The sequence below is a fragment of the Oryctolagus cuniculus genome, chromosome X (genome assembly GCF_964237555.1).
Source record: "Oryctolagus cuniculus chromosome X, mOryCun1.1, whole genome shotgun sequence".
NCBI classification, from domain to species: Eukaryota; Metazoa; Chordata; class Mammalia; order Lagomorpha; family Leporidae; genus Oryctolagus; species Oryctolagus cuniculus.
This window is the reverse complement of record NC_091453.1, coordinates 116,832,716-116,852,973: the sequence shown is the minus strand read 5'-3', so window position 1 is coordinate 116,852,973 and position 20,258 is coordinate 116,832,716. Positions and strand designations below refer to the sequence as shown.

Here is a 20,258-nt window from a genome sequence, read left to right as displayed (position 1 = left end):
AAAATTATCAAAGAAATCATGTTATAATGGAATAAATGCTCAATTATCTTGTTTTTGTAGGAAGACCTTTACGTAGAGTAGGATTTTATCATGCTCAGACAGTGCAGACAGGACACAGTTTTGGTCTGCTGTCTTCTCACTGTAAGAACACACTTTGGATACTGTATAATATCAGACTAAGGCCTTGGAAATGCCCTTTGAAGAACTATCTGAGAATGCCATATGCTTATTCCCCAAGTGCTATGCGCCATGATTATTAGAATCTAATTTAGGAAAACCAGGACACATATTAAGTGCTCAAGACATCTTTGTTGACCTGAATGAGTAAACTCCCCATAAAGTTGCATGTAGACTAATTGGTCTTCATAAGGCAGCTAGAGGTGATACTGTACATTCTTCAAAACAACAACTATTATATAAAGATATTTTTCAAGAAGATCATTCTCTAGGCAATCCATGCATTGTGATGCTTTACAAAAAATTATGAAGTCAGGGAGTGAATATTTGGCATAGCAGTTAAGAAGCCAATTGAGACACCATATCACATATGTATCAGTGCCTAGATGTGAGTTCTAGTTTGGTTTCCAGTTACAGCTTCCAGGTAATGCACAACCTGGAAGGCAGCAACTGGTGGCTTAATTACTTGGGCCACTGCCATTCACATGGGAGACCAACTTTGAATTCCCAGATTCCAGTTTTGACCTCCAGCCCCTCAGCCATTGCAGAGATTTTGGAGTGTTTCTCTCTCTCTCTCTCTCTCTCTCTCTCACACACACACACACACACACACACACATTCATTTTTGCCACTCAAATACATTTTTTAACTTAATTTTTTAAGAAGTCCTTTCTGTGTCTACAGCTTTTACGTGCTTTACCTAGAGAACAGTGTAGAAGAGCTAGGCTCAACTAAACATGTTTTATTTTAAATGAACAGTCACACATGATTGAATATCTTATCTTCTTTCCTGGACAATTGACATTTGAAAATCAATAAAAGAACAGAACCATACCTTCCTTCCCCAGTGATGGACTTCAAAGCAAAGAGAAAAATGCATCTATGATAAGGCAGAGGGACAAATTGAATGATAAGCCTACATAACCCTCCACCTGGAGACATCACTTAGGAAAGTAAAATGATGTACATCTGCTACACCCTGTCTCCCTTGCAGTGGCTATCCCCCATCAGCTGATGTTTATTTTATTTAAAAGTCAGCATATAACTAGTCCTGCCTGAAGCTGAGAGTTTATTTCTAAGGAATATGTTTTCCCTGAAGGACAATATCCTTCTCTTTCTCATGGGCAAAGAGGTCATTTTTAAGTTTTTGATGTTTAAGGGATATACCAGGCAATATCAATGTAGTGACATCCCAAATTTATTATATCTCAGAGTTACAAAAGAGAAATGATCAAACCGCTGTTATGATGTGAATAGATTATGCAAACTATGATGACTTGGTGATATATCTTATTATATGCCAATTATGTGCACTTAGAGAATTTTGTATGGAATCAATATTAGCCATAAGATCAAATACAATTATATTGCAAATATTTAAAGTTTGAGTCCCCTTGATATTATCTTTAAGGTAATATACACAGCTTATTTGCCAGTATAGATTTTTCACCACCAGCCATCTGGTAAAAATTAGTATGGGATAAATAATTTAGCTTCCTTCTGTTCAAATAAATTTCATTACTCTCTTCCTTGATGCTGTGAAGTCTTCAGAAATAATCAATTGTAAAGCACTTTTGTATTCCAGCCAAAGCTGAGTCTGGAGGTTTCTGACATGCTGGCATATGACTCTTTTTCTCTGTACATTGTGAAAAGAAGAGGTGTTGATTACTAACAAGTGATCCCCAAAGAATTCTATAGCTGGTAGCAGACCATGCGCACAATGAGAGGAACCACAACAGGAGACAACTGGGATGTTCAAGAAGTGCAAGCAAATTTTCAGTATTAAAAACATAATAATAGAGAATCTAAGAAAGAAATGTAGGATCATTTAGTTTTGTAATCCTTGTGTGACCCAATGATTCTCTTTATAACCATGGTGAATATCCCTGCCTCTCAAGCACAGTTCTTGATTTGTAGAACATGTTTCTGCATCCATAAGAAAAAAAGAATCTTTGTTGCCTTTCATCCTGGCCTGATTTCTCCAATCTGGCTTGAGTTGAAGAATCTTAGTCTAGAGTTGTAGAAGAGAAAATGCCAGATTGTCGAGAGCCTTGAACGCCAGGCTAGGGAGTTTGCATTTTATCCTATAGACAGCAGGGAGCCATTAAAAGATTTGAGCAGGAGGAATGTAAAAAAATAGGACTTGATTTGGATACATGTTTAGTACAAAAGTGCAATGATAAGATATATTAAGGGAGTGTTACGCTTCTGTTCGCAGCATGAATTTAACCAAGGATTCAGCTCTACTAACTATGTAGTTCAGCTTCTAAGCATGCAAATTTTCAGAGCCAGCTGTAAAAGCTTGATGGTAAAAGAACAAAATAGGAATTGATCATGTGACTGTAATTGTGGAGAAGGCTTTTGAGTGATCATCATCACGGGTAACACAGAATAATAATCATTTTAAAGAGTGACTATAGAATTATTTGTTATTTTGTTTGAGTTATTTGAAACCACTTCTATGCTATACAATTACCTTAAGTTTTAACTGCTCCCTACAGGGATAATTTATGCATTTTGCTTTCTCATGCAAATGATTTAACATTCTACACTTTTGAAAAATGAAAGCTGAAAATTATTCCAAATAGGTAAAGGCTGTACAAAGCTTATGAAGTATTAATCATTTTTATATATTCTCATAGTTTGCATTATTTCATTGTTGTGTTTTCAACTATAGTTATATGTAAGTAGAAAATATTTGAAAACTTAAATTGTATATTTTGATAAAAACTGTAAGTTGCCTGTTTCAAAATGTAATATCAAAATCCTTTAAAATATTAATATAAAATGTTGTGATATTTCAAGAAATACAGAACTAAATACTTAATTTAATCTAAATGCTTAGAAGCTCAGTTTTGAATTATAGCCATATACATGGTTTAAACAACACCTAAAGCATTATGTTTGTAGAATTCAGGTCTTACTCTCGAATTTCCTACATAACCATAATATACGGTATTTCTACATAGCCATAATAAAATGCATCACAGCTTGTGCCGCGGGTCACTAGGCTAATCCTCCACCTGTGGCGCCGGCACCCCAGGTTCTAGTCCTGGTTGGGGCGCCGGATTCTGTCCCGGTTGCTCCTCTTCCAGTCCAGCTCTCTGCTGTGGCCCGGGAGTGCAGTGGAGGATGGCCCAAGTGCTTGGGCCCTGCACCCCATGGGAGACCAGGAGGAAGCACCTGACTCCTGGCTTCGGATAGGCGCAGCACGCCGGCCATAGCGGCCATTTGAGGGGTGAACCAACGGAAGGAAGACCTTTCTCTCTGTCTCTCTCTCTCTAACTCTGCCTGTCCAAAAAAAAAAAAAAAAGAAAAAGAAAACTGCATCACAGGTAATGGCAATTTGTTCACAAATATGGAACTGTATGCATCTGAGCGTTAGATATCCTCTGTGAAATGTGATTCACTTGGTTATAGTTGCATAAATATTTCAAAGTGTCTCCATGAACTTTCACAGGACTTTTTTGCATCAATTCAAAGTTTCTTAAGAGACCTGGATTTCCTTTTTTGTTTGTTTGTTTGTTTTTATCCAGAGATATGTTTGCTTTACACATAGGAAAAACTCTAAAGTCATAAGTTTATTCCTCTTATTTCTCTGTTGATACAAACTTTACAGAAGAACATAATCTGCCCTGGCCCACTCCAAGATTTTTACCCTGCGCTCTGAGCACAGCAGGTGTTTGGACAGGAAACAGATCCCTCCAGCAAAGATGCAGAACTGATTTACCCACTTTCCCCATTAAACCTTTGGAGAGAGCTGCACATGTCTGAGAGCCCAGAGGATTGATTTGTAGAATTGAGGAAAACAATGTTTTCATTTTCTGTTATCTTTCTCTGTTTTCTTTCTCTCGGTTTCTGTCCCATGCATATATGCACAAACACACAAAACTGTGAATAAAGTAATTTATATTTCTCTGTAGATTTACTACTTACATCTGCACCTAAAGAAGAATAGGAAGAATGAAGTTTCCATAGCATAATCTAGTAGAATGTTAAGTCAAAATGTTACAGGAATTCTGGGGCAGAGTAGTGGTAGGAGGAGTCTGTGACACTATCAAACAGATTTAAATAAGGTAAATGGAAAACTTCTGCCAGGTGTGGTGGAAAAAGAAGTAACCTAGGGGGCAGGCTGCCTGACTTGGCTTCTGTTCTGTGTGAAAATGTTTCCCTCCTTGTGCAACACAGGGCCATTTAGGGCTACTTAACCCTTACTGTCTTGGAGCCCCAGGAGCATCTTAGAGATAAGGATACCTTAGAATATGGGCCTGTATTCCTTGTCAGCACTAGCTACTTTTAACTTTCTAGCTTCCTGTAGAAGGAGCTGCCTGGCTTCTGGAGATTCATTCTCTAGCAGCAAGTGTGAAAGCTTGGTTTCAGGCCAGCACCATGGCTCACTAAACTAATGCTCTGCGTGCAGCACTGGTACCCCAGGTTCTAGTCCCGGTTAGGGCTCCAGGTTCTGTCCTGGTTGTTCCTCTTCCAGTCCAGCTCTCTGCTGTGGCCCAGGAGGGCAGTGGAGGATGGCCCAAGTGCTTGGGCCCTGCACCCGCATGGGAGACCAGGAGGAAGCACCTGGCTCCTGGCTTCGGATAGGTGCAGCGACGCTGGCCATAGTGGCCATTTGGGGGGTGAACCAACGGAAGGAAGACTTTTCTCTCTGTCTCTCTCTCTCTAACTCTGCCTGTCAAAAAAAAAAAAAAAAAAACTCGGTTCAGTGTATTAGCATCTCTGATTCCATTTCTTCGACACTACAAAAAGCTCTTTAGAGAACAAAAAGAGGTCTAGCAAAATCCATTATAATTGTTACCTTTGTTATCATCATCATTATTAAACTGTCCCTAACCTGTCACTTGAATGCCATCATTGTACAAGCAGTTGTAGAAAACTTTAAAAGTAGGTGCTGCTTAAATATCAGGTACTATTAGATTTTTTTCACTACTGTTTTTATTAGTAACCTACATTATGAAAGTAGAACTAGTAAAACTGTACTTCAGAACAAAAGAAGTGAGATAATAATGTACTTTTTGTGGCATAGTAATTAAAAAGACATGCAAATGTCATTTGGCCCATTAATCCTGGATTATTTCAGAAATCCCTTTGATGGCACGTGGGCTCAATGATACACATTGTAGTAATTCTCCTTTTAGAATCTTTGCATATTTTAATCGCTAAATCAAAATCTTATTCATTGTTTCCCTTGAAAAAGAATTACCAGGAAAACAAGTCTTACACATATAGTTAATGTGTAACATTAACCCTTAGAATAAATGGAAAGGAGATTGTCTATTTCATTTCTTTCCATTGACAACCACTAGTTTTCCATACACAGTTTCAAGTTTGGGGGTAAGGAGAAGTGAATACTATTTTCAATGTATCTCATAAACTGCAAGATAAGACAAGGGAAGAGATCCAGCAGACATAGAGCATTTATGTACATGGTAACAGCTTTCCATGCCCTCTGCGGTACTCCTGGTGAGACACATCATGCTGCTCTTATCTCACTGATGCAGGATCAGAGCACAAATATAGTGCCCAAAGTCATTAAGGTGTAAACTGGAAGAGGCAGATTCGAACAGAGCTCTTCAGTACTCAAAGGGTCATTACACACAAATAGCGGGGAAAGCTGAACCATCTGTAAATGTTGGAATGGTACATCTAAAGAGTGATGTTGCAGCTATTCTCTACATAGTGGTGATTCCCTGGGTACAAATGTGCACTTGTAATTGGATTATGAGTAAATTACTTGATGTGGGCTTTTTTCCTTTAATTTTCTCACTTATGAGTTGAGGAAGATCCTCTCTCAGACCTGAAAGAAATAGATCCACATTGAAATTATTAGAGAGAGGTGCTTTCAGGATTAAATCAGATAATTGTACAAGAGTAGAAAGGAAAATCCATAGAAATTGGAATTAAAAGATAAGCCTATGACAGAGTTCCATTCTTTTTTTATGACCAAATAATATTGTGTTTATATACCACACCTTTTTTTTTAATCTACTAATAATGGAGGGACACCTAGGTAGATTTCATATCTTAGCTATTGTGAAAAATGTTGCAATGAACTTGGGGGTGAAAATATCTCTCTTATATGCTGATTTCATTTCCTTCAGGTATATTCCCAGAGTGAGATAGCCAGACCATATGGTAGACCTATTTTTAGCTTTTGGAAGAACCTACATACTGTTCTCCATAAGGGTGGTACTAATTTGCATTCCCACCAGCAGTGTGGAAAGGTCCCCTTTGATCCACATTCACCAAAACGCAACCAAATAGAAGTAACATGCTCTAGTGTTCCAAACCATGAAAGACGACTATAGTTCAAAAAGATGTGTTATATTTTTATAAAAAAACTGGAAGAGAGGAGGTGATCAGCCTCAAACACAAAGATAAGGAAATGAAAGCTTGATTGGCTTGATTGGTTTATATTATACATCTGTAATAAAAAAAAACTGTAGCATATAAAATGTATAAGTGCTACATGTTAATAATTTTAAATAATAAATTGATAAAATATTAAACAGCTTATTTTGGTGCAAAAATTTTTAAGTCCTTTTTTTTTTTCAGAAAATAGTCTCCATGAAGTTTTTGAAGATCTCTTATATGCATGGAATCCAAAGTTTTTGTACCAAAATATGTAACATTTATAATTTTCAAAAAATTTATTTGAGAGGCAGAAAGCAAGAAAAAGAGACATAGAGAATGAGATAGAGTATGTTCCCATTTGCTGATTCCTTCCCCCCAAATAACCACAGTGGTCCAGCCCAGGTTATGGCCAAAGCTGGGAGCCAGGAACTCAATCCAGGCCTCCCATGTCAGTGGCAAAAACCCAGTAATTTAATCCATCACTGCTGCCTCTCAGAGTGTGCGTAATCAAGAAGCTGTAGTCAGGAGCCATAAAAGGGACTCCAACCCAGGCACTCTATATGGCACACAGGCATCTTAACTGACATCTTAACTGCTAAGCTAAATGCCTATCCCTAAAATAATCTTTTAGCCACATTTTCTACAAACTTTTGTAAGTACCTTCATATACACAAAGGGGGATGCCCCAATTCTTGGAACACAATGATATCTCAGTAAGTAGTAGATCAGAATGAATTCTTCCATTAAGATCACCTTCCTTTATTCATACTTGTAACAAGTGATTGCTGCTAGGATCCTCTCCTATCAAGGGGCAGATGATGCTAGAAAGGCACTCTGTTTATAGAAGGATTCCTATAATTACCCTTTCCTATCTTCAGAAATACTTTACAGATGTAATATAATACAATCGTCCACTAACCCTCTTTAACATATTGCTAATCCTTTGTCTATAGAAGAGGCCTTTCACCTTGCCCCGTAATACCATGTTTTATGCTTTGTACTTGATAGCATACATTGGTGACTTCTATTTGAGTAGTTGACATCTAGCGTTGATTTCCTACCTGTGCAGGAGAAAATGTAAGAAAGTCTTTGAAAACACACACTCCTGGTTATTGTGTCACTCTTCTACAGAGACAGAACTATCAAATTGAACTCAACTCATATTCAGCACACATCAAAAGTATGATCTGCAAAGTTTCCTGAAGTACTAGAACATCATATGCACCCACCTTAGTATGATTTATTTTTAACAGGCTACCTACCTAGCCAGAGCCTTTTAATTGATTTAGACAGAAAGAAACTTTTGCCTTTATATGACAGTTGGTTGAATCTCTGGGAATTTTTTTTTTCAGAGTGCCTAAGCTTTGAATTTACAAGCTGGAACCTCCAATAGTTATTAAGAAAGATACAACCTATAAAGTTTGCTCTTCTGCTAACTACAAGAACTCCAGAATTTGTTCTCTTTCAAATGAATTTAGATCCCATTCTGAAGCTATTTTACAGAGAAGAGCACTGATACAAATGAGAAGCATTCAAGTAACAGGGAATATTTATCTAATGATTACAAATGAATTCTGGTAACCAGCCAAAAGATATGACTATTTATTTTTAGAAATCATATTGATTGCTTCTCAGCCTATTGGGTGAGATTAAGTATAGAAATCATATTTGATAGTTGAATTACCTTTCAAATGTAGGTCATCCCTGCCATTAAAAGAAAGCTAATATACAGAGTTAATGCTCATGCTAGACAGAGCATGTTCTAGGGGATTTATACCCCTTACAGTATTCTTCACTTGAAAAAAAAAAACTGTTTCAACAGATATCTGTTAAACATTGAAATTCTCTGTTAAGTTTTGAAATATACTTGAGGTTCACACAGTCCTTCTGGAACATGTTTTAAGTAAAATGAAGTATATTCTCTGCCACCTAAATCAATCACCCAAACAATTTGTATTCTTCTAGATGGTTTCGGTCAGACTAACAGTGTTTTAAGTTAGTAACAGAATCTCAAAGACATGTGACTGTCCTTCTCAACAAGTTACTTCTGTTTCAGAATATATTTGCTGACCAGGCTTAGTGCTGAGTGGCGGGTGTTCAGATCATGCAGTGTTCATATCATGACAAGTAGCCCCTCTTAGCCTCATTGTTTTGTTTGTCTGATTCTTCTGGCTTATTTCACTATTTTTTAAAAACAAATTGTTTTGTAAAAATCGACAGCCTGAATAATCCATTGCATGATACTGCTTTATAGAAATGTATAAGAATCTAGAGCAACCAAGTAAAGAGGACTAAATGAACTCTGGGGCTAAAAGATGGTCATATATAGATCCTGATTCTGTTTCCAAAAGTCCATTGGTTGACTGCCCCCTTATATTTTTCTCATTTTTGTTTGTGAAGAACTAGGGAGAAAAAGCAATACTGTGAATTATTTTGTGGGATCACCATAAGGTAAATTAAAATGTCTATGAAATGTCTTGGAGTAGAAAAATGTCACCAAGAGGTTTCTTTGTAACCATATGAGAAAAAATAATAGTCCCATGTGCATATTATTAATTAAAATTTGCATTTCTTTATAAATGGTTGCTAATTAACATGTACACTATCATATCATTTTGTGGTATGGTATTTCATGAAGCCCATGTTAAACACCTCATTTCTTTAGTATTGCAGTTTTAAACACTGCAGCCATTTCAGATTACTGAAGACAGAAATGAAAAATGAAAGGAGGTAAAAGAGTTTTCTGGGAACAACACTTGGAGGAGAACACTAAACACAAAGTGTAATTCATGTGAAGTCCTAATTTTTCGCAGAATTTATATCCTTTCATGTTAATAAAACATGTATAGGCAGACCCTTTCTTTGTAAATCGATTCCATAGTGAAAAAGAATCTTGAAAAGAAAACACAATTTATTTATTTTGCCTTGGTTTTCTGGGCATGTGTTATAAGAAGTAATCCCACATTTCATGTTTATGGGGCTTACCATTTTCAGAGCTTCTTTCTAATACATCATCTTATTGGGTCTTTGTACAAACAACCCAAAAAGGTCAGCAGGACTGGTTGATTTTTTGTTTTTGCTCCATTTTACAAAAAAAAAAATCAGACTAATGGAAAGTAATTGAAACTTTTAGCTATTTGCAGACCCAAAAACCAAGAGTATATTTCATGCCAGTCTTGATTGACAGGAAGTCCCTTTCTTCTTACAGCTTAAACATTGCTTTCTCTTTAACATTCTTTCTTCTCTTCCTAATTCCTCTTCTCCTTTGTATCCCTCTCATTCTTTTTAGTGTTTTAAATTGAATTGATCTGTAGACCACTTTCCTCCTTTTACCAATTTTACTGTCTTCCAAGGCAAGTTCACAGGTTACTTCTGATTTAATCTGTCTCTACTTTAAAATATTATCAATTAATTTGAAAAATGTAGTGCCACATTTAACCCTCTTTTCCATTTGTTTAATGTACATTCAAGTCCCTTCATATGATATTCCATTTTCCATTTATTTATTTCATCATCATAATTATTTGATCATGTACTATAATGCAAGCCTTATGCTAGTAGATGCCCTCAAGTATCTCATAGTTCAGGGGATGTTTGCATGAACAAACTGTACTCTTTTAAATCATGAACTAATTTTGCTTCACTACAGTGTACTGGTAATATAGATTCCCTCTTCTCCATGCTCTCCCTTCCCATGCTTTGATCTCAATAATAATGAAGTTCATTCACATCAAATATACCCTAGGAGAGAACATCAAAGCCCTGAATATAATAATTAATCCTGGATTTTTAAATCACTGATGAAGGAGAATCCTATATTGAGAATATAGATAGTTACATTGTCACCCCCATGGGTATCATTTATGTTTTATGATTCTGTTTTTTTAAAATTTTTAATAGAGTTAAAAATCTAATTTTAATCTGCATATTATTTTTCATTAGGCTAGGGAATAATTGACGCACAAGACAGACCTGTTTAAATAACCCAGTAACTTTAAATCTAGAAAATTAATTATCATCAAACCATAGCACAGAATTAGAAGAGACCTTGGCTATTGACAGTAACCTCTAAACTAATCAGATGTTAAATTAATCATTGATTTAGATGATTGGCAGTTAATTGTTAAATTGTTCACAAAACATGGCTGCAATAGAGGAAAGTGGGAGCATTGAAGGGAACAGTAAATTATTTTAGAACCTGCTGAGAATAAGAAGCCATGTGTTTCCAGGTTCATTATCAAATTTTTTTTTCAAAGGTTTATTCAGTCATTTGATGGAAAAGTTAAGATTCAACTTGGGACAACCACTTCCTGTATCTCAGTACCTGGGTTCTAGACCTGACTCAGTAATTCATACCAGGTTCCTGCTAAGGTGCACCTGGGAGGCAATAACTTGGCTTAAGTTGTTGGGTACTACCACTTACATGAGAGACCCCGACTGAGTTCCAGGCTCCTGGCTTTGCCTTGGCCCAGCCCCAAATGTTGCAGGTGTTTGGGAAGTAAACCAGCAGATGAAGAGCTTCATCTGTCTCTCTGCCTTTAAAGTAAATAAACCAAGTACATTTTTAAATGTACACTCACACATCTATAAACTGTTTTTGTTTCTGTGTCCTGTGATTCCTTCTTCAAAATTGTTACATGTGAATTAAACAAAATATATTAAGAAACTAACTATACCAAGATGTATTCACTTGGCATAACATGTATATGAAAGGTTAAACTGAATGTTCGATGCTATTATTATAAGCTTTATTCCACACAGTACAGACTTAGTGTTGCCATTTTATATATAGACAATTTCAGTATACTGTTGGTCTCTCTGGATCCAAGGAAAAAGTGTAGCTCATTTAAAAGCATTTATTTTGAGTGGAGTGTGTTATGAGGAAATGCTTACAATCCACAAAGCAATCCTCAAAGCTTTACATCCTACTGAAATAAGGAAAGGAGATAGTGTCACACTGTCCATGGTGCCATAGCTGAGAAATACAAGTGTGGGAAACAAAAGTATGAAAAACTTGTTATTAAGGCTTATACTTGTCAATGTACTTATTGTAATCAGGAAAATATTCAATCTTAGTGACAATATTTTGGTACTGAGAAGTCTTTGAGGTCTTCTTGTGACATGAATGATATACAGGCCTTCTGTTGACATAAATGATATACAGGTATATTCTAGCTCTCAAATTTTTGGTTATAGCTACTAATAATATGCCTTAGCAAAGCTAACTGTCCATTAACATCCCATATGGATGCCAGTTTGAGTCCCAGATGCTCCACCTCTGTTCCATCCCCTTGTTAATGAGCCTGGGAAGGCAGTGGAGGATGTATCAGATACTTGGGCCCCTACAGCCATGTGGGAGTCCCTGTAAAGCTAGTGGCTCCTAGCTTCAGATCAGCATAGCTCTGGCTGTTGTGGCCACTTAGGAAGTGAACCAGAACATCGAAGATTCTCTTTCTCTCTGTCTCTGTCTCTCTCTAACTCTGCCTTTCAAATAAATAAATAAATCTTTTAAAAATAGAATTTTCCCATATGTTATATTAAAATGATACTGAGGATTGCATTTATTTTCTCTTACTCAATGATATTTCAATTTTAAAAGAGTTATTTTCCCTTTAGTAATGTGACTAAAATGTTTGAAAGGAGTGTTAGAGTTTGTTTCTAGATCCACTTGTTCCTCATTCCTTACCCAAAATATGAGCAGTGTAACTCACTAGTATGGATTCTATAGATATAAGGTTCATCATTCACTGAGAAGAAACAAACCTTGACCTCTAAAGAAAATAGAGGTGATTATACTGAGGAAAAGTTACGAGAGACAGATGGATTATTTCACAGTGTTTGGCAAAACAGTTGGGTAACCACTTGGAATGCCAGTATCCCATATCTGAGTGCCTGGTACAAATCTCAGATACTCCGTTTCTGATGTAGCATCCTACTAATGTGCACACTAGGAGGCAGCAGGTGATGCTCAAGGAGTGGGGTTCCAGTCACTCACATGGGAGATCGGGATTGAGATCTGGGCTCCTGATTTCAGCCTGACACAATCCTGGCTGTTGCAGGCATTTAAGGAATGAATCAGTGGATAGATCTAGCTCTGTCATCTGTCTCTCTGTCTCTCTAATCTTCAAATAAAACTAAAAAAAATTATAATTGAAGAGGCATTGTTTCTCTGAAAAATATAAATATGCAAGATAGATAAATGACTTTTAAGGGAAATCAATGCATTAAAATGTGTAAGATATAAAACACCTTTTCTTTGTACTCATGCCAAATAACTTCTAGTGACTATTCATGGAACAGGTAACATTTTAACTCATTTGTTGTTTAGTTTATTCATTCATTATAATAGTAGATATTTATTTAGTTCCTATTGATTCTGAAGAACAGTGATTGTTGCCTGCATTCAGTGCCATATATGTCAAGACCACTATGACACCTTCATCTACAGCACTAGTGAGCATCTCCTGATCAAAGTAAGTTATTTCCTTGGCTTATGTCTATCTGGCCTCCTCTGAATAAGACTTTCCTGATCTGGGTCAAATCCAATATCTATTATTTATATGGTACACTACTGAGACATAGACAGATGCAACTATACCTCTGTTCTCTTTGTTGAACCTTCCTGTGTTGAATTGGATGCTTTCATTTTTCCACATTTGATAAAAATGAATCCACTTGTGTCTACTCATTCTAAAATGACAGTGTCATACACACAGTGTCACAACCACAGAGAACAGAACACTCCTTTGGTTGCTTCAACATTCTTTTTTTGGCCTCATTTTCCTCCCTCTCTACTGAGCTTTTTAGTACAAATTTAGTGGATATGACTAAGAAATTGCCAGGATGTGACAGCATACAGTTCATTGAGTCCTTCCTTGCCATTTTCCAATAGTTGTAACTATTAGCACGTTTTTTTCCCTTAACATTGTAAATGCCTTGTTATTCTTAATGGATCTTAAATCATGCACTCAGGACCATTCTTTGCAAGGACAGCCTCCTTCTAGATGCAGTTCATTTCATTGTGCAGAATAAGGGAATTTTCTGGAGACTTTTTACTAGTTAATACTTCTAACTCCTGGAACTTCCAATATTTAAACCTGAATATCTGAAATCCCAGTTCTATAAATAATAATTGAATGGCCTGCCATGTGCTAGGCAATATGACCTTTTTTGGGAGGGGGTTGTAGTTTCAGAAGTAAGAAAGACAAGTTTCCTACCATCTGGAGCTAATGATGCATATGCATGAGTCATAGGACCATGCTAGAGATGCAGATAAAGTTTGTGGGAACACAGTTCTGATTGGGGAAGATCATACATGAATCCAGAAAAAGTTATACTTGAGCTAGGCCTTGATAAATGAGACCGTAGATAGAGAAGTGGTGGGACCATATTCTATTTTTTATTAATGTATGTACTTATTTCAAAAGCAGTGCTACAGATAGAGGGAGAGGGAGAGGGGGAGGAGGAGGGGGAGGGAGAGGGAGGGGGAGGAGAGAGAGAGAGAGAGAGAGAGAACTTCCAACCACTCTTTTACTCCTCAAAAGCCCACAACAGCCAGAGCTGGGCCAGGCTGAATCTGTGATCAAGGAATTCCAAATTGGTCTCCCTTGGGGATGGTAGGGACCCAAGTACTGCAGCCATCATCTACTGCCTTTTCAGGTGAATTAACGGGGAGTTGGATAGGAAGCAAAGTATCTGGGCCTGGAATAGGCACTTGTATATGGGTTGCCAGCATTACAAGCAGCAGCTTACCCCACTCTTCAATGCTGGCCCCAAAGAATGGTATTATAAAGAAATGAATTGAATGTACATGGTTCTGTGGTGGAGAATGACACTCAAAGGCATATTACGGAATTGTTGAGAATTTTTAATACTACATAATATTGTTTATACTGTGGACAAGGTACTTGCCCTCCCAAAGAAGTGAACTTTGCTTTAGGAAGGCAATCTGCCAGAAGAAAACAGACCAGTTAGAGGTTATTATAGGAGTTCAGTGAAGAAATAATAAGGGCAAAAACTAAAGCAGCAACAGTGGTAATGAGAAGCAAAGATCGTTACCAGGCCTGGATACCATGTAAATGAAGTGAAAAGTTCCCTGAAATTTAAAGCATGAGCAACTGCCAAGAAGATGGACTCCCAATACTGAGACAAAGAACACAGAATTTGGAATGAATGGCCATGTGCTTCAAGTACTGTTTTTTCATTTTTTTCTGTATTGAATTCCAAAAGTTCTTCAAGACTCAGCTAAGTTAACACCTATGAAGCCCTCCTCAGTCCTCCAGTCAATTAAATCTGGATTCTTCTGCTCTTAAACAACACATTCTTTGTGTCTCTCTCTGTGTACTTATGGTAGCACACCTGTGTCTGTGTCATTTGCGTTCATTCCTGACTCCTGAAAACATATACTAAGTTGTCTGAGGTCATGTATTATCTACCTATGAATCTTAGCACCACCCAAGTACATACAAAGTAGATCATTTAGAATGAAAGGATGAATGCTACCATCACACAAGATGTCAAATGCAGCTGCCTTTGAGCACCTGCTGTAGAACACATAGTGATTCTCATCTCGTCACTGGAAGGTGAATCAGACATTTTATATGGCTGAACAGTATTACCTGCCTTGATGATGTGTATTAATCACCAGATTTGTTTTGAATGGGTTATGGCTCTTCATAAAAGTAAAATCTACTCTAAGGGTGAAGGTTTTCTTTTCCAAATGGTGATTTAATTCCCAAAGAATTTCGGCAACATTCTGTGCAGTTATCCTCATCACTAGAGGAAATGTGGAGAAATTTAGCCAATTTCTTTGTAGGCAAACCTTGGCTTTCCCTATGTTGAGAAATCCTACAAAGATGAGTTTTCACAGTTCATAAATAGAATACTTTGGTTCCTTCCATGTGACAGTTGCCTTATAAGTACACTTCTTCTTGAGTAGGTTGAATTTGTGTGAATCCTCTGAGGATTTATCAAGCATTCACATAGACTGAAATAGCCACAGAAGGTACTCCCACCAATCCATAAACTCTGGAGAGCAGATGAGGGAAATCAGTCAGATTACCAAGTGAAACACAGGTTGTGGATTCCAAGAAAAAGGAAAAGAAAGTTCTTGAGTAATTCACTTTCAGATAAAAGCTCTTTTGCATGAGGAATGTGTTCCTCTTGACTCAGGAGACTGAAGGTATTCAGGTGTTGTTACTCAGCTAGTGTGCATTGTTTAGAATAACCTGAAGTACAAAAATGAAGGAATGTAAGATCAGGGAAATATTTTTCAGAAAAATCTGGAGTCAACAAAACCTGGCAGTGTTTTTACGAGATGTATCTGTGTGTGTGTGTGTGTGTTTGCACGCGTGTGTGTGAAATTATCAACAGTTACTCTTGATAACATCTCAGAATCTCAGAAATTAGCCTCTATCACATATAGCTCATTTAGAATTTTTCTCACTATCATCTACTCCAAGTGGACTCTCTGCTACTCTGTGGCTCACTTATAAGTTAAAATCTGCTGTTCATTCCACTTGGCTTATAGTCATTTTAACTGCTATTATCATGTGCATGCATGTACATGCACATGCACACACACACTATTAAAAGGAGGTTGCTTTTATTTGTTTCTCTTGAAACCATCTGTTGGGTCAGGAGCACTTCATTTGAATGGCACACTCCAAAGTAAATAAGCCAAGTACATGGCAGGAAATCACATTCCAGGGTTCATGCCCCCTGGACTGTTCTCTTGTTTGCTTGTAGAATTACTGTAAATTTCTTGCTTTTATATTGATTTGCTTGTAAATGTTACTGTAAGGCAAGGATGAGGTGGGGAGATTTTTTTTTCTTTTTTAAGTCAAGGTCCAATGGTCTAAAAAAATCAATTCAGTTAACCTTGAAATAAAGGTAGACATTCTTTGTAGCATCCTTTTTAGAAATATAGGTAGCCAACATTGTAATACAGGTTTCAGTCTTGGGCACTTGACAACCATAGTGTATAATAAGTCAAGAATCTGTGAAATTTAAGTAGAATGAACAAATATTTATTTTCTCATATTTATTCCTGAAGGTAATAAAGCTACCCATGACAGCTTTATGCTTATATTTTCAATCCTTGGCTCTTGTGTTTGTTCAATGTCTTACACTTATGTGGCTTGTAATAATTTTCACATTACCTATTATGAAGAGAGCTAATCATTGTTCAGTAGCACTTTTACTAAAACCTCATGTGAAGTGTTATATTTAGTCTCCTGGTTTCCAATGATAATAATTTATTCTGTTAAAATAGAGCAGTCCGCATATAGGCTTTAGCTAAGTTTATCCTAAACTTCTGAAAGGTAATTGCAGTGAAACTCATAGCTGTAAACATTGAACTTTTGTTTATTTTCTTTTGTTGCAGGAACATTTCACACCTGAATGCAAATTCAAAGAATCAGTGTTCGAAAATTATTATGTGACATATTCTTCAATGATATACCGTCAGCAGCAGTCAGGCCGAGGGTGGTACCTGGGACTGAACAAAGAAGGAGAGATCATGAAAGGCAACCATGTGAAGAAGAACAAGCCGGCAGCCCATTTTCTGCCCAAACCACTGAAAGGTAAACTTGATATTGTGGGCGCTATGGATTATGTTACTAAAAGACTAATTTAAATCAATCTTTTATTCTGTATTTGAAAGTGGAATATAATTCTTCCACATTAAGGCATTTATACAAAAATCTATAGAATTTGACAACATTAAAACTATTGATGCAATAATTTAAAAAATCATAAAAATATTAGGGCATTGGCAATAACATTAGTATCCTGACTTTAATTTTTTCATGGTACATCTACATATTTATATAGTGATACCTCAATTACATGGCAGCAGCTCAACTTCTAACCTAGGGCAGCCAAGATCTCCAGATTATTACAGATTCCAGGACTGAACACTTTTAGGAAAATTTCTTGGGCCCTAAGTATACCAACACTATTTTTCCAATAATTTTCCTTCATAATTGTGTTTTCCAGTCATTATTAGCATATTAATAGGAAATTAGAAAGGATATAAATAGGTAGTGGAAATGGGATATAGAAGTAATGAGACATGATAGAGAAGGGACATAAAATGCAGGGAAAGCAAAGGAAGATCTGCAAGAGGTTAGAAGCCTGTGGTTAGAATGTTTTTTTAGAGTAGAGACAGACAACCCAGTTCAAAATAGCATATCATTATATTCCACAGTGTGTTTTCTGGAGCCAGACTCTCTGGATTTGAGTCCTAGCTTCACCCTTCATTAACCAGATGATCTTTAACAGCCTAAATCTCACTATAAAATATAGATAAAACTAATTACTTACATCATAGGATTCTTATACTAAATTATATAATGAAAGTGAAGAATGTAGAAGAGTACTTATGTTACAAGTACTCTATAAATGTAAGATAGTACTGTTACTTAAGAATAATAATAATTTTCATTTTTTATTCCAATAATTGCACTTAATACTCAAATGCTTAGAGAATTTTACTTTAGAGTATGATAGAATTCATGCCTTATAAAATGCTTTAAATATTAATATTTGGCTTGCACAGTATGCTATAGATCATATTTAAACTTTTAAGAGGCTTATTAAATGTATTTTTCATTAATTCTCTTGTATATAACCATACATGATAGAAGCGAAGCATTAAAATTCTTTACATACTGCTGCACACCAAGGCTAAATTTTCCTTAATCTGCTCCAGCCCACTCTCTATGGAGTCCTAGCATTCAGTGTTTTTGATGTTTGGCTTCAGGTAGCAAAAGAAAAGTTGAAGATCAATGCAGTATTCTCATTTTTTTAAAAAAATCTTTCATTTGTCCTCCTTTTTCCTTTTTAAACTTACCTTTTTAATCAACAAATAAAACACTGTATTATATGTCTTGTTTATGACAAAAAACTTTGAAACATATACATATACACATTGCGGAATGTCTAAATTGAAGTAATTAATAGTTATTACTTCACATGCTCATTTTTATGTTGAAGACACATCCACTCCATTAGCACTTTTCAAGCATACAATTAATTGGAATACCCACTCAAGGGCCTTTCACACTGTCTCTATGTGCTTTTTAGTGGCTATGTACAAGGAACCGTCACTGCACGATCTCACGGAGTTCTCCAGATCCGGAAGTGGGACCCCAACCAAGAGCAGAAGTGTCTCCGGCGTGCTGAATGGAGGCAAATCCATGAGCCACAATGAATCAACGTAGCCAGTGAGGGCAAGACAAGGGCTCTAAAACAGAACCTTACCTCCAGGTGCTGTTGAATTCTTCTAGCAGTCCTTCACCCAAAAGTTCAAATTTGTCAGTGACGTTTACCAAACGGGCAGAGTTGACTATTCTCTCTGCTGCTATACCTTCTTATCATTCATACTAAAGCCCCATAATTTAGACTGAGCTTGTGCAAAGGAATGCCAAGCATAATCATTGAACTAAATCTGGGAGAAGGACTGCCAAATTTTCTCATGATCTCACCTATATGTTGGGGATGACAAACCAAAAATATTTCACAGCACTAATGCTGATCAAAATTTGCTCTCCAACCAAGACAATGTAAAGACCACATTTGTTCTTCAAAAACAAATCCAACAAAAGATAACAAATTTAACTGCTTAAATGTTTTGTAGGGGCAAACAAAATTATGTGAATTGTGTTGTTTACTTGGCTTAATGTTTTCTATCTACGCTTGATTCAAATATACTCTTTACTTTGGCAGAGTGTACCTTTATACCTTTATGATTTCTGAAATTCAATGGTTCTATTGACTCCGTGTCACTTACTCCAAACCAACCAAATTCAGGGTTGAATTTGAATTGGCATCTCAGGCTCAGGCTCAAGGTAACAGTGTTCTTGTGATTTTACCTTTTTTTTTCTTTTTGTAGTATCCTGGTCAAATTTTTGTGTGCTATATTCCGTGCGTAGAAATTGAGTTCTATTGTCAATCCCAGTCAGCAAAAATAACTTCAAAAAAGATTATCCTCAAGTGTAGATTTCTCTTAATTCCATTTGTGTATCATGTTAAACTACTGTGGCTTCTTGTGTAAAGGCAAGAACTGTGGAACTGTGACGTTTTCTTTTGTGTTGTTAAATTAAGAAATGTCATATCTGTATATGTATGAGTCTTCCCGTCATTGTATTTGGCACGTGAATATTGTGTACAAGGAAATGTTAAGACTGGTTACCCCTCAATAACATATAATATACTTGCTACTGGAAAAGTGTTTAAGACTTAGCTAGGTTTCCATTTAGATCTTCATATCTGTTGCATGGAAGAAAGTTGGAATCTTGGCATAGAGTTGCATGATATGTAAGATTTTGTGCATTAATAATTGTTAAAATCTGTGTTCCAAAAGTGGACATAGCATGTACAGGCAGTTCTCTGTCCTGTGCACAAAAAAAAGTTTAAAAAAGTTGTTTAATATTTGTTGTTGTATACCCAAATACGCACCGAATAAACTCTTTATATTCATTCAAAGTGAAAGTGCTTGTCCATTTTTGTGCTATTAACTATAGTAGAAATTGATGTTATATACTGAACTATATAGACAGGATTGCTGCCCCCATATAATCACAGTCTGGAGATTCAAATTAACGTGAAAACTCTTTAAAGTGTGTTTACTGTACTAGTTATTGAACTTCATTTTGGTAGAGAATTCTCATTCCCATTCAGTGATTGAATTGTTTAAATGAGACCTATGCCCA

General features: G+C 36.4%; 1 protein-coding gene across 6 annotated transcripts in view; it reads left to right on the top strand.

The window, feature by feature from the left end:
* FGF13 (fibroblast growth factor 13) overlaps window positions 1-20,031 on the top strand; it is a 651,305-nt gene extending 631,274 nt beyond the window's left edge. For all 6 annotated transcript variants that reach the window (XM_008273437.4, XM_008273439.4, XM_070066949.1 and 3 more), the window contains 2 exons: window positions 16,928-17,126; window positions 18,631-20,031. In XM_008273437.4, the coding sequence (XP_008271659.1) occupies window positions 16,928-17,126; window positions 18,631-18,767 (336 nt within the window). In that variant the 3' untranslated portion in view covers window positions 18,768-20,031. The remainder of the gene's footprint in view (window positions 1-16,927; window positions 17,127-18,630) is intronic.
* Window positions 20,032-20,258: the final 227 nt, after the last annotated feature.